Source organism: Symphalangus syndactylus, chromosome 3, assembly GCF_028878055.3.
Source record: "Symphalangus syndactylus isolate Jambi chromosome 3, NHGRI_mSymSyn1-v2.1_pri, whole genome shotgun sequence".
NCBI classification, from domain to species: Eukaryota; Metazoa; Chordata; class Mammalia; order Primates; family Hylobatidae; genus Symphalangus; species Symphalangus syndactylus.
The window spans coordinates 98,756,277-98,771,182 of NC_072425.2; the positions used below are offsets into that span (position 1 = coordinate 98,756,277).

Sequence of the window (14,906 nt, forward strand, 5' to 3'; positions counted from 1 at the left end):
AGATTGGTTTCATAACAGGAGAGTAATGATATAAGAGTATATATTAAGGAAAATGGGAGCCAGCTTTCTGTCAGAGAGTTATTTACAAAGGAGTTATTTACAAAGATGAAAAGGAAGAAAATTAGTTTTCAGTGTCTATGAAAACAAAAATATAGATGTAAGTGTGGCTGTGTATGAATACGTATACCTACATCTAGTCCTTGGCTTTTTCTACTGAGAAGAACCAGGAAAAGCAATATCCCAGTAACAATGACCACACCAGATCTTGGTTTCTAAATATCATTTTCCACTAAAAGGAACCTGGGCTCCTTGGAGAAACAGCTGATTCCAGGAATGGAGATAGAGACAGTATAAGCTGAGCCTGGAAGACTTTCAGCAAGAAAGTACTTGAAGATTGCTGGAATCATGTCAAAAGGACATAGAAGGCAGCTTGAAGTGGCTTTCATTAGCCGAGTTTGTAGTAATTTGAAAATAAAAATAAATAATAACATTCAATATAATCCCGCTGAATAAAACAGAAAATGAAGGTTTGATGAGGAATAGGATTTTTTTACACAGTCTCAAGGTTCTTCCCCAGAAATCACTAATTAATTAGAAAACTGGCAGACGACTCCTAAGATATAACATCATTATCTATAATTCAAATCAAAATTTTGTGTAGAATGCACACAGCATCACATCTGTGGTATTCTTATCAAAGATGCATAATGAATCTAAACCACAAGAAAATACTTGAAAAATGCACAGTGAAATACATTCTACAAAATAACTGCTCTGTAATTTTCAAAAGTCACAAGCTAATGAAAGTTAAGGAAAGACTAAGGAACTGTCCAGATTCAAGACAAAAGAAATATGAAAACTAAATGTAACCTGTGATTCTATACCGAATCCTTTTGCCATAAATGACCTTACTGGGATTAATAGCCAAACCTGAATGAAATCTGAGGATCAGACAGTAGTAATATACCAATGTTAATTTCCTAATCTGGCTGATTTTATTTTGGATATGAAGGAGAATGAAAAAACACTGACAGATTTCAAGCAGAGGTATGATAACTACATTTTCAGGAAGCTATTTTTGATGATGCATATCAATAGTAAAAACATTTTAAATATGCACCTCAACATAAATATGTATGTGTGAAGTTTTATGTACCTGTTCTATAGTACTAGCATATTTAAATCATGAAAATAGACTCAGACATGAAAATTAAAAAAGATGTTATATAGAATTAAGTTAATTTAATGAGTCATTTTGTATATCTACTGCGGTGCAAACACTTCATTTAGAGGCCTCTAGTAAGCAGAATGGTTAAAAAGGGGATAAGTCTGGCATACCTATTTAGATAGCTTCTAAAACAGGAAGAACCATAACAGAATGAGAAGAAGCGAGGCACTAAATCAAGACACTAGTAGTGGAAAAAAGGAGCAAAGAGCAGACTGGAGAAATATTTAAAGAAGAAAACTTTTATAGGACTCAGGAAGTGATTTGCTATGTGAGATAAGGATGGGGAAGGCTTGAGGATGATTCCAGATATGTGACTTGGGTGAATGGATGGAAGAAGAAATGAAGGAAAAATAAGAGAAAAGTTGAGGTTAAGAGAGAAGAAAATACATTTATTTTCCAGGCATGTGGCATTTATTAACAACAGGATTTTCACAACACAGTAAAGAGCAAGAAAAAAAAGCCCTAATGCAGGGTGACAGGTAGCAATGAACTAGCTCCACTGAATATAAGCATAGTGCACCGTCTGGGTGGCTGCTGTCTTAGTCAGTGGCTTTGAAGCATAGCCTATGGGAGAAGGTGTGTTTTGTATACGAGTGTATGTGTCTCCATGTATTTGTATGTGTGTATATTTGTGCCTCCATGTATGTAAATACATGTGGATATGTTTGTGTCCACGTAACTGGCTATTTTTTATGAAACTCAAAATGACTACTTAAGTTTATGAAGAGTTGATGAGACAGAGAAAGTCTTATGCTATACTTCATGGGTTTGGGTAGAATAAATAGTCATTCTTCTACTTTTAGGTAAATTGTTATTAAATCAATATTATTAAAACTAAATATTTAGGTGTATTTCAGCTTTCATGTGCTAAAACAAAAAATTGTGAATTCAGATATGATGAATCTTATTAGACTCTTATGGAATTTCTATAAAAGTAATAGGCAGGGGTAAAGATCGAAATTTTTGCCCTCATACAACCCCATATCAAAAACTTGTTACTTGAAAGACAAAGCAATATATAAATAGCTGCTGACAGTATAAATCGCAGTATTTTAGAGTTTCCCTTGGTCCACAGAATTTAGACAAAATGTTAAAGTGCAATTCATTTTTCTAGCAAATATTCAACTATACACCCTTGCTTTGTATTATCTAAACTTCTAGGCAGAACAAATAGGGAGTCAAAATTTCAAATAAAAGTGAAGACTTGTTGGACTTAACAACATGACTACTGCAGAGAAAGAAGTTGGAGACATTTTACCATCTAAATTTATTTGCAATTGATTACTTCCTTTCTTATGGCAGTATTTCTCTTTTAGCTTTTCATTTCATTAAAATACATGAACACGGCAAATATGCCCAGTGCTACCTAGCAAATAATATTCCACCTAAGCAAATGTAGGAGAATAAAGGATAAGGCAAAGCATATGAACTTTCATTCTGGGTTTCTTTTAAGCCCTAAGATGTTACTAATTTTCTTGACTTGGATGTTAATAATATACAGCTTTACGAATGTAAAAGCTTCTGCAGCATTCACTGAATTATAAAGCATGACATTATCTATCAATGCTTTCTTCTTAGGCTCTAATACTAGCAAACATCTTTCACAAGAAAATGCAAACAGAAATTTACTACCACTGGTCATGAATGGAAGTCTTCCAAAGTAAGAAAAACCACTGATGCAGCACAAATATTCAAGGTAATCAATTAAGTCTCTGTAAGTTTCAGCTTAAATATTATATTAAATTTAATTTTTCATTGGAAAATAGTAGTATATTAATAGTCATATAAGTATAACGAAAATACAAATCCATTTCACTGTTGTTTCATTCCTCACAGTAAACTGCTGTGACATTCCAATATTAGAAACCATATTTTATAAAATTTTGAAAATGTTAGTTGTTTATATTGGTATTCAACCACAGGTCAAACAGAGTACAGAAAATACAAAGCAAGTTTTGTAACAATGTGCCTTCCTAATGCATTTCCACTCAAAGTCCAAAGACCCATTCTGTGGTAGAGAAAAAAACAAAACTAAAACCTTATCCAATGGCTACTGGCACCTATGGCATGTACAAAATGTATGCTATATTTCAAAAAAATCTGAAATATGCCCCCTTGCCTTTTCAATGTTCATTAACAACATTACTATATAACTTAACATTTAACATAATACTACATATTTATAGTATTACTGAGCCTTCTCAAAAGAATATATGCAAAAGCTATGTTTAAAAAAGGTGGGAAATCCTGTTTCAAAAATCGCTTTCCTAACTTGTTTGTTGGGGGTAGGAGAAAATCCCAAACAAAAAATGCACTTAAAAAAACTTATTAAAGAGACTCATAAGACAACTATTTAAACTCTATAGTGTTTCATTATTTTTACATTTAAATAAAATTTTGGGAATACATTTTTGAATTATGCAATAAAATCTTTAAAATTAAATATGTTCTCTCTTTAATCTAGGCCTTAATAAAATGCCTGGAAAATAATTCTTGCTACTATATAGTTTACAATTTTAGGTTAAAATGCTTGATTATTAAATAAAATATATGCAAATATTATATTTTAATAATCCTCATACAAATATTTATAATTTTTTTTTTTTGAGATGGAGTCTCGCCCTGTTGCCCAGGCTGGCATGCAATGGCGCAATCTCGGTTCACTGCAACCTCTGCCTCCCGGGTTCAAGTGATTCTCCTGCCTCAGCCTCCCAAGTAGCTGGGATTACAGGCACTCGCCACCATGTCCGGCTAATTTTTTGTATCTTTAGTAGAGATGGGGTTTCACCATGTTGGCCAGGCTGGTCTCAAACTCCTGACCTCATGATCCACCTCCCTCGACCTCCCAAAGTGCTGGGATTACAGGTGTGGGCCACCACACTTGGCAAAAAATATGTATAATTTTAAATAAATTCTGATATTTAAAAAAAGTTTAGTTTCTTTCTATAACCAAATGTCTTTTTGCAGTTTTTAATAAACTTTTGCAGAAGGCCTCTGTGGTAAGCTGAAGCAAATCATTTTAGTTAATGATAAAATAATGTTTTTGATTACATGATCAATTTTAATTCACTCTAGGACCAAAAAAATCATTTAAGTAGCATTGAAGAAAGATGGCTGGATGTCCATAATACAGAAGACAGTTAATTTTCATCATCTTTTTTGAGAAAGAAAAATCTGATTAATCTACAGTTGACCAGAATGTCTTCATTCAAATGTATTCAGTATTTCTGCCAAATGAGTCAAAACATTAGGAGTCTGGCTATTTACTTACTCACTTTAACGAACCACAAAATAAACTACGGATTACTACAATGTAAGTTTAGAATGTTAATATTAAAAAGATGTAATTTTCAAATTGATTTGGGGGTATAATCTATTAAACAACCTTATTAGAAATTTCATTCTTTCTACACAGCTAAAATAAATATCAGAAATAAGATTTAGGATATTAAAACTATTTTGTTTTTTTTTTAAGGGAACAGATGCTGTAAGATATTACAATATATTGTATTTTAAAATAAAACATCTATAAAATGCTATTTAATTGGTTATTCTGTTAGCTAACATAATTTATTATGACTCCGGGTGGAATTTTCCTGCCATTCTCAAGTATGTTAAGTTAGCAGAGAGTGATCTGTTTGGGCTTTTGGAGCACTATTTAATATGTTACAATAATAGAGAATACATAAAACAACTAAATATTCCATAGAGAAAATTCACATAATTTAGTAGAGTTGTTTTCTTCCTTAATTTAAGAGCAAGAAAATAACCATAGCAATATATTCTTAAGGTGTACTGGTTAAAATGTTGGTTCTTCCTATTCCAAATATCTTTAAAGAAGCTAATTGTGTGACATGAGAAAGCTATCGAACGGAAGGAAAACAATTCCTTTTCTTATAGACTTCTCCCCTTACCTTGGAAGATGAAGAATCACATTCCTGACATATCCATCCATAGCCTGTCTGTTTAGGAGACTTTTTCAAAGGAGGATCCAAACAGCCAAAATGGTAGCAGAGTCTGCACTCATCACACCTGCAGGGTAAACAGATTTATAGGTAGGTGTATCTAAATAATATAAAAACCATCTACTTCAAAGACAAAAAGACAAACTATTGTATATTTCAACTTCAACACTGTTAATTTTATCCTTGGCTCACAAGATCATTAAATTAATGATGATGATAAAGGCAAACTAAACCTGAAATAAATGTTTTAGCAAAAACAAAATACAACAGCAACAAAATCAACAAACAAAACAAATATTTAGAACACTGATAGTAGAAATATTAAGAGCATATGAATGAATGTACATGTATAATCATGTGTTCAAAACAACCACAATTTCAACTGTGAACTTAAAGAATTAATCATTTGCCCATTAAATCATTTTAAAGTATTTAATAAGATACATATATAATTCAAGGATATGAATTCAATAAAATACATTTTGATTATTTTAAAAATTTTAAAACTCAGAAATTCTACTAGGCTACAGTAGGTTGCAATCAATGCCATACAATTTGGACCTGATTTCTCTCTTTCTTCAAGTTAAAGTAGATTTTAAGTGAGCTTTCTAACATTTATAGCATGCTGACACAATCTACAGTAAATAAAAATAAACTTTACATGTTAAATCACAGAACATTTAAATATACAAACAGGTAAGACACCACCCCAATAATTTAGTTTTATTCTCTCAAATTTACCTGTCACTTTCTTCAGACCATTTGGTTTTACAAAGTACTTCCTAGTACATTTAAAAACTTATAAATGTTTTGATAGTGTCTTTGCCACCTATGATGTACAAAATCTAAGAAAACTATCATACCTATTCTTCGTTTCAGACAATCTCATCCTGCTGACAATGAAGAAAAATCTGTATTATTTCAGTGCTTTGTAAAAAGAATTTTGCATCAGTTGGAATAACAAGACCAAAATTTAACAACAAATAACAAAGTGTATACATCTTATAGAAGGGATTGCATTCCTCATTTCATAGTTTAAAAAAAATTAAACAATAATACTTTCTCAACCAATCTGTCAGATTTTCTTTATTGTTTATCTTTCACTGATTTAAAACTTCAAATGTCAACAAATCTACAATTAAGAAACCAAAGGGGAAAATTTATAGAACATGTTATTACTTGATTAAAGTTAAAAACTATTCAATAACCTTTTAGGAAAAAAGGGGGAAGAAGCTCTTCTTACATAAACAACACACAAAGAAAAACAATTGACTTTAAGAAACCATCATAATAAAAGGGACTGTAAATCTACATTTTTAGTAAAAATTTCATATTATGATACAAAAATCCAGTCTTCCAAAAACTCATTTGGGGAATCAAGAGTTGCAGAAAAGTTAAGCAACTTAATTAAGTTACTCAGATATAGAGAAGTTTAAAACACAATTGAATGTCCTAAGTTTATGCATTTCTTCCTCTACAACTTTCTCCTTATGAATAAAATAAGCTTATGTACTTTTCCAAAAACCTTGTAGATTCAAGACTTTAAAAAATGCTTACTATGACAGTTCTAGCTACAGGAATAGATAAAATCAAATAGGACCAATAGGACCAACAGTATTTTACTTACTATGACAATATCACATATCTAAAAATATATTTAAAAGCAGTTAAAATGTTCAAATACCTGTTGTTCTGGCATTAAGAAAGAATAATAAATAATATAAGCTAAGTTCAAATGCGACATAAAGAGACTAATTGGCAAGCCCACATAATTTTATGCTCTTTCTCAATACAACATATTTTTCATTAGCCAAAATTTTGATTAAACTTATGGATATAGAAACCTTCAAAGTTTAAGTATTTCTGATTTATGAGAAGGCTGAGATTTCTAAATAACTGAGAGCATACTCCTTCATACATAAAAACTAGAGTTTTAATCATCTTTGATGCGAAATTTAAAAATAATCACATTGCTTGTTTCATCAAATAAACATATTAAATATAATTTATATTTGTCATCTCAGGTCATCAGTAAGAACAACATATGCTGCTACAGGTCTAGCAGTGCGTCAGCCTTTTGTCCTTGGAATGAGGACCAGTAGTCGGCTGTTCTATTTGAATTATTGTATTCAATTTTTATAGATTTTCAGGGTCCTCGCTTGCCTGAAAACTATCAGCCACTGCTTCCTGATATTGTCAGTGTGTTTGCTTAAGCATAAATTCCCCAACAACAATCTGTTACGGATTCAGAAACCAGACCACTAAAACTTACTGAGGCTATGTAAACTGACAGTAAAAATACATGAAAATGATCATTTCTACTGAGTTAAGTAAATGGGCTCAATTTTGTTTGTTAACTATAGTCTTTTTTCCTTAACTTTAGGTTTTTGAGTAGTGCGCCATATAGTTCAGATTGCTAATAATCAAAGTTCTTGATGAAGTATTAACATTTTCCTAGTTCATATGAATTTACTACCTAATTACTGCATATTTACTTTATAACTGTCATAATAATTTTCAAATTATGATTTCTAGTGTATAACTTGAGGCAACTATCATGATGAATGTGTATCATAATTCATTATCTATCACCTTAATGTACATAATTCTTGTTGATATAGCTATGAAATTCCAGCTAATAAACCAAGAACAAGTTTGCTACACTAATACAGTTCCAATCTGTTGCTGATTTCAACTACTCGTACAATCAAATTATCTTTCAGCTCAAGAACTAATGAAAAGAGGAAGAGAAAGATTTTATATGCTAGCTTATCAGAAGATAACAAATACATGCCATTTAAAAATGATCTAATCCTTACTGATTGATTCCTTCATTAGTGATACCTTTCAGAATTACTTAGTCAACATGTGGAACTCTCATGTATTTGTGATGCATTCCAAAGGAAACAGAATTTGCTTGTTAGAATTAGGGGTGATAGGGAAGTTCTCTGAAGTTCTAGCTCATCAACAGTAAATAAAAGCTTCAGCTTCAAGACTAAGTAGCAAAAAGAAGTAGTTAGTACCCTTAGGAACTGCCAAAATCCAAAAAAGAGAGGGGGAAAAAAAGAAAAGAATCCAATTTAAAGTCAATAGCTTTGGTGATAAATAAATATACAAATATAAGATCTTTGTAAAGATGTCCCAAATTATTTCAATGTGAAAAAAATCTGTTGTTTCTATCTTAGAATATTGAATTGAAAAAATCCATAGCTTTATGTGCTAATCACAGAAACATCTTACTGGACACAAGTGAACTCTAGCAGAACTTGCAAGAATTAATAAACTGTGGACAAATATAAGAGATACCATTAAGAACCCAAGAAATCAAAGAACACCGTGGATGGCCAAAATAGTGGCTTATTAATTTTACACACAAATACCACTTTGTAATCTTTATCAAATCCTGTCACCCAACAAACTCTGGGCTATGTTGCAAATTTAGACCATTTAAAAAACTCGAAAATCAAAAACTCATAAGGGTCTATAATCATCGCTACCTAAAAGCTGCAATGGAGTTAAAGTAGTTATTGACCTATTTATGGTTTCTACCTTTATTTATTACATAAACTTGGAAACACATGCAGCACATAATATAGGACAAAATTTACCAAAATAAATAGTGAATAAAATGTTTTAAAAAACTTTTGCAAAAGCAGTCATTGACCCACAAAAGTATAGGGATATAACACAATATACTTTATTAAATAACACAAATGTCTATGTAATAAAAACAGATTATACGAATAACACATTATTAAATAGGAAGGCAATGTCTTAAAATATTAAAAAACACAAAACTAACCTGTAAAGAAACACTAAGACTTTTTAATAAAATAAAAACTGGATGCTTAAAGAAGTATCATTTAAGCCTCTAATACACACTGTACACATTAACACTATAGAGCATAAAGGAATCCCAATCATAAGATAAAAGCAAACCTAATTAGATTCTTACTAAATACAACTTCCTAGATATCAGATTAATAACAGATATAGATGTAAATAACAAAGTAGCTTAATATATGGTCTTTTACCCATTAACAAAATGCAGTGACCAAATAAACATAGGCTATATGTATGTAAAATACTTACTTAGTATATGATTAAGAATAGCACCCTAAACAAACAAGAGGGAAAAAAATGATTTACCTTCATATGTGCTACGATCCATATAACAAGCAATTAGTCAGGTGTTTACCTGACTACTGAGAATATGCAAACAAGTAAAAAGCAGCAGCTGATTTATACTTCATCGGATGCCTAAGAGGCCAAAAGTCAGTGTTCCAAAGGGTTTCTTTAACATCTCTAATTTCTAAGGGATAATTTTATTAGAGGAGTAAACTAAAACTACTTTTTAAAACCTAACTGAAACAATTAAGTGCACCTCCTATGCAAATAATTTATAGCCATTTGTAAGCTAAACTTTAGAAAGAAATAAAATCCATAACAGACTTGAACAAGGATGTACATTTTTATGATCAAGTTGATTGTGATAATCACATTATCTTTTATGCCAATGGAACATTTTACTTGTAGCCCCTATAAGTTTATATAAAGCAAAACAAAAACTGGACTCTGGAAATATAGAATATTATGTCTGTCCACTTGAAAAAAAACTAGATATCCAGGGAACTGATGGGTTGGATTTTCCAACTTTTTCATTTCTGTGTAAAAATTCCATCACAAGAATGTTCAAAAAAATTAGTCTTGAATACTGTCATTACTTAAACAAAAATCTCACTAGTAGCTCAAACATCTACGCAAATCTATTAACAGGTAGTGATGAGTTCTTTCATTGAATAGTGGCCAATTATTTCGATTAAACATCTTAACAGACGGAGAGAATACAAATTGTGGTCAATGAGTTAAATCACTTTACAAATAATACAAGCTTGCACAAAATTCTGCATTCTACCAATACTGAATAACATTTAGTATCAATAAGTACAATATTTTATTCCTTGTAATTTACAATTTTAGTGCAAATTACCTACATAAGCAGTTTCTATACAAAATAATTAGAAAATGTTTTTTAATCGTTTCACAAATATAAGACTAACGTGGAGGACTTGAACCTATTTCATTAATACCACTACAGACTTCTGTATCAGCCAGTAATGAATGAATGGGTAGTAAGAAAGACAAAAAATTCTTTACACATAAAAGTACACATAAAAATTAATTTTAAAAAATTAGAAAAATATGCAAATCCAAATCTGTATTTAATAGCCACTCAAAGAGTGTGATCAATTCAGTTAGCTATATCTGCAGGAGCCAGATTACAAGATTAAATGTGAAACAAGAAAATGAAAGATGAGACAAAACAATTCATATAAAAATACACAATAAGGTCAAGCAACTCTTCACAGCATGAGAGAAGAATTAGACATTTCCATACCTGAAACACGTCTGCTTTTTTCTTTAACAAACCGATTTCCATCTGCTCATGCCCTTGGAAATTTTTCAGCAGTACAACCTGCTGTGCTCAAGCTCCATGTAACTTTGTATTTCCCTGTTCATAATTAACGAATTATGCTCTAATCAATAGTGTAGATCCTGATTTTACAATGTAAATCAGATAAATGAGATAATTGCTGGGGGTCAATCTCATTTTATTTACAAAGCCCAGCATGCACATCCAATTACATTACATCTTATGTACCTGAACAGCAGTGAATCTTATCGGCAGGCCTACAGAAAGCCTTAAAGTGAGCACTATGGGAAAGAGGCTTCCACTTTTATAGAGAAATATTTGCAAAGCATGCCTATCTTAGAAATCACAATCCTTAATTTTATGTAAACTTAAAAAGTGCTGATTCAGACAGGTAGAAAAAATGATTCTGCCTTCGTATGTCAGGAAACTCCAAGTTGAGTCTCTTAAACAAGTTTCAATTGCCATTTTTAAATTTTTTAAAAAATTTAATAATGTAAATATTCTGCTCTGCTGGAGAGTCCTTCTGAATTCCTTGAATAAATTTTGGTGAAATATTCATGAAATATTCTCATATTGAGAATCAAGTAAAATAGTGGTGAGTTTTATGAAATAAGTATCTTTGTATACTTATTGAAAACCAGTGGTTTTCATTAATAGGATGTGAATACAGGGAAATAGAATAGACTGTAAATATTTTATTATTTATTGGTTAGCAGTCTATTTTTAACATCATAAATATAAAATCAGATGAACACTCAAGCAACAATGAATGACAATGATCTATAAATGCATAAATATAATTTCTAAAGTTAAGATGGATAAAAGCTAAGGCTAAATTTTGTTTTCATGTTAAAACATAACCCTAATTTCAAGTCTTTTTATAACAAAAGGGTGAGTGAATTGTGAACACAGGCTACGTTTATTGATTTCTTTCTGTATCTAAAATAGTGCTGTTTTCATAGTCAGTGTAAAACAAACATTTAACTAAATTTTATAAAATTAAAAAAAATTGTATGTGTTGCAGATGAAATTACTAATTCTTTTATCTAGAGGAAATCTAAGGGCCCTTTTAAGGAGATTTTAAAAGTACATTCCTTTATCAGTCAATGTTAAGCACAACACAATGATTTTTTTAAAAAATACTACCTATGAATGATTCTTAATGTGGTGTTCCAGGCCAGTAGCATCAGCATCACCTGGGAACTTGTTAGAAATGCAAATTTTCTACTAAATCAGAAACTCCAGGGTGAAGGGGGAGGGAGTAAAGTGGGTAGAGGGCGGATGAGGAGATGAATAGGGTAGTCACTTGTGTTTTTACAAATCCTTCCTGTGATTCTGATGCACAACGTTTGAGAACCACTACTTACTATTATGTCATTCTTCTTGTATTTCAGAGACATTTCATCTCCTTCCTGATATTTTAATGTTTCTTCCTTTCCCTACTGTGTGATAAACAACTATCATTTACCTGATGTGCCATTTTTTTCTTCTGTACGTCTGTGAAATATGAATCATTTAGTACATATTTTCTTAAGCACACATCAATTTTCTCCTTATAGTAGTTGGACCAATTATGGACAAGGAATAATTTTATACTGTGGATATGAGAGCATTTAAGAGATTATTAGGAGAAAGTATTCTATTCTAGTTACTTCAAAAGTTTTCTTACTTCAACTATACTTTTTGCAGGACCTATATCTTATGGATTTTGCGGTCTATATGTATAACATGTGACAAAGATTCTTAGGACTAGCACCAAATGTGGAACAGAATATCCACCACCACTGAAAATGCAAGATGGAGAATGATGATAATATAGTATTGTAATTGGAATCAAAGTGAAAAGGATTTTGATTAACAGTGATACCAAAACAAGGCCTAAGAGTTTCTCAAAAAACCTAAAATAAAGCAACTGCAAGTAATTTCTCACTAAATATTAACAGAGGGCCATGGTCTAATGGATTAGTATATTCTACTTAGAAAATGTCAATGTGTCATTTTGCTTAAAAGCAGCCAGAGTTCAGCAACAGTAATAATTACCAACATTTCCTTAACCTAATATGGTAATAACTAGTCGTATCTTACTCTTTTAAACAAAAGTCTACTAGTTTTGCTAAAGATTATGAATATTTTTCCTCCAATGTTATGAGATCTTTCAATAAGTTAATAATCTGTTTATATGTAATTTCATACACATTTTACTTTTATCAAACATCTCATCCAATCCTAGGGTTCCCCACTATAACTAGAGATTACTAGATTACAGCAGCTTTACAATTACAATTGCTTTTGATTATCTATAACATTACCTACTCTATTCCTAAAGTTTAAACTATTTTCCATTGTCACTATATCCAAAAAGATGTCCAAAACCACATTTATTAATCAGAAAATTCCAAATTACATGTTGACAATTTACATGTATATGTGCAATTCAATTTCAGCAAAGAGTCTCTTCTAAATCAGTTCAAGATTGAGTGACGAAATATTCAACATATTTCTGCCGTTGACTTAAAACTGGATCATTAAAGCTTGAAGATCAAATTTTAATTCTGTATACCGCTGGAAAGATACAGATGTTGATGAAGATCTTTCTTTCAGCTGGTAGGTTGTATAGTCAATAATCTTTGTACTTCCCTCCTTATTTCCTAAATTCATATTTAAGGTTGAGAAAAATAAAATTACACTGAACACAGAAAGTTTATATTAAAACAATAAGGATTGAATATATCTGGGTATTACTAAAAATATCTAGAGATCGACACAGATATATTTTTATTCATGAGCTTCAAATCTGAAGTTGTAAAAATTTCATGCTAATAATATTAATGCTTTCACACTAGGACTAATAAGTCAAAAATAGAATGTCATATGCTTCACAAGTCTTTCACTTTTGCTGAATATTATAAATAGAAATAACATTTAATATAAGAGTCTATAGTTGTTTTACAATGTAGTACTTCACATATGAATCTACGTATGAAGTTGAAGGAAACAGAATAGCAGACTAATGGAATGCATTGTCTTTCTTGTTTGTTATTTGTATTGTTCAATCACAACAGGGAGTAGCATATTGTATTTATTAAGTCCCACAGGCTTCAGTAACTCTTCAGTAAGTCCAAACACTGTGTATCATCATTTGCCAAAGAAGCAAGAGGGAAAGACATTACTTAATACGACAATTCTGACAAGACATGTATCCAGTATTTTTCAACAATGCACATATCAAGTATCTCTGATTAGTGCAAAAAAAGCAAAAAGAAGAAAAATAGGAAAAAAAAATCCACACAGGCAAATCTACTGCCTTGTTAGTCCAAGTAACAAACCAATCAATTATATTCTATCCAAACCTGACAATCAAAAGGCAACTTTTTGCAGTGACAAGCTTATAGAAAGGACAATATAGCTGTTCTCCTTTACTTTATGTACTCTATCGAGAGTTTAATCCACATTTTTAAAATCACACTTATAAAAGAGGTTTCCGGGATTGCCTCCGAGGATGAGCTGTGGCAGAGTTGGGTCTCATGAAGGGTATCTACACAGTAAAGTGATAAGAAAAGAACATTAACATTTAAAGATCATAGCAGCTCTGCACTATGTCTTATGAAACATACTAACAAACCACACTAGATTCAAATAACATATGATCTGGTCCAAAGAGATAGATACTCTAAACCTAAATGCCATGATCTTGTGTAGGTTCCTATTGGTTAAAATTGAACTATTTTATCATTTGAAACATTGAGTTGCCTCCTCTTGTATTATTATTATTACTTTTGGTTGTCAAAATAAACCTATCTTTCTAAAGCAAAAAAGAAAATACTATTAAAATGATGAAGGGCTTGTATTTATAAAAGGAAACATTTGATCAATAAATATTTTGAAAAATTTCAATTTGCTATTTTTTCATCAAATATGGCAATTTAACATTGCTTGAGAAAACATGCAACCGTACTGAAAATAAGCATGTTACAGTGCTGGTTATACTCAAATACAGAGACTCCCAGGGAAGAAATTTTCAAATGATTCTTATCCTGTGCCTAAGCTGACTTTGTTTTAAAAAGACTATATTACAAATATGTTTGGTTACAATTATTTGTTACCTTTTTGTCTTTATTTTCAGGGGAGAAATTTTAGTGATTAGAAGTAAAATGTTTTGACTGGGGTAAACATAAAAAGTTATCATTTACTTCAAACATTTAGATCTGTGAAGATGAGGTAAAAATGCCAAGTAGTCATACATCACAGAAGTTCACTTTTTTATATTAACAATTAGAGA

The 14,906-nt window shown here is 31.0% G+C and overlaps 1 protein-coding gene across 8 annotated transcripts in view; it reads right to left on the bottom strand.

The window, feature by feature from the left end:
• The window catches only part of PHF14 (PHD finger protein 14), a 204,772-nt gene that overhangs the window by 54,495 nt on the left and 135,371 nt on the right, over positions 1 to 14,906 (bottom strand). For 3 of the 8 annotated variants that reach the window (XM_055272579.2, XM_063637061.1, XM_055272583.2), the window contains exons 17-18: positions 6,057 to 6,086; positions 5,143 to 5,260 (exon numbers count right to left, since the gene is read on the bottom strand). In XM_055272579.2, coding sequence (XP_055128554.1) covers positions 5,143 to 5,260; positions 6,057 to 6,086 — 148 coding nt within the window. Of the gene's footprint in view, positions 1 to 5,142; positions 5,261 to 6,056; positions 6,087 to 8,868; positions 14,163 to 14,906 lie in introns of those variants that run through there. The other 5 variants (XM_055272581.2, XM_063637062.1, XM_063637063.1 and 2 more) reach the window with 3 other exon arrangements.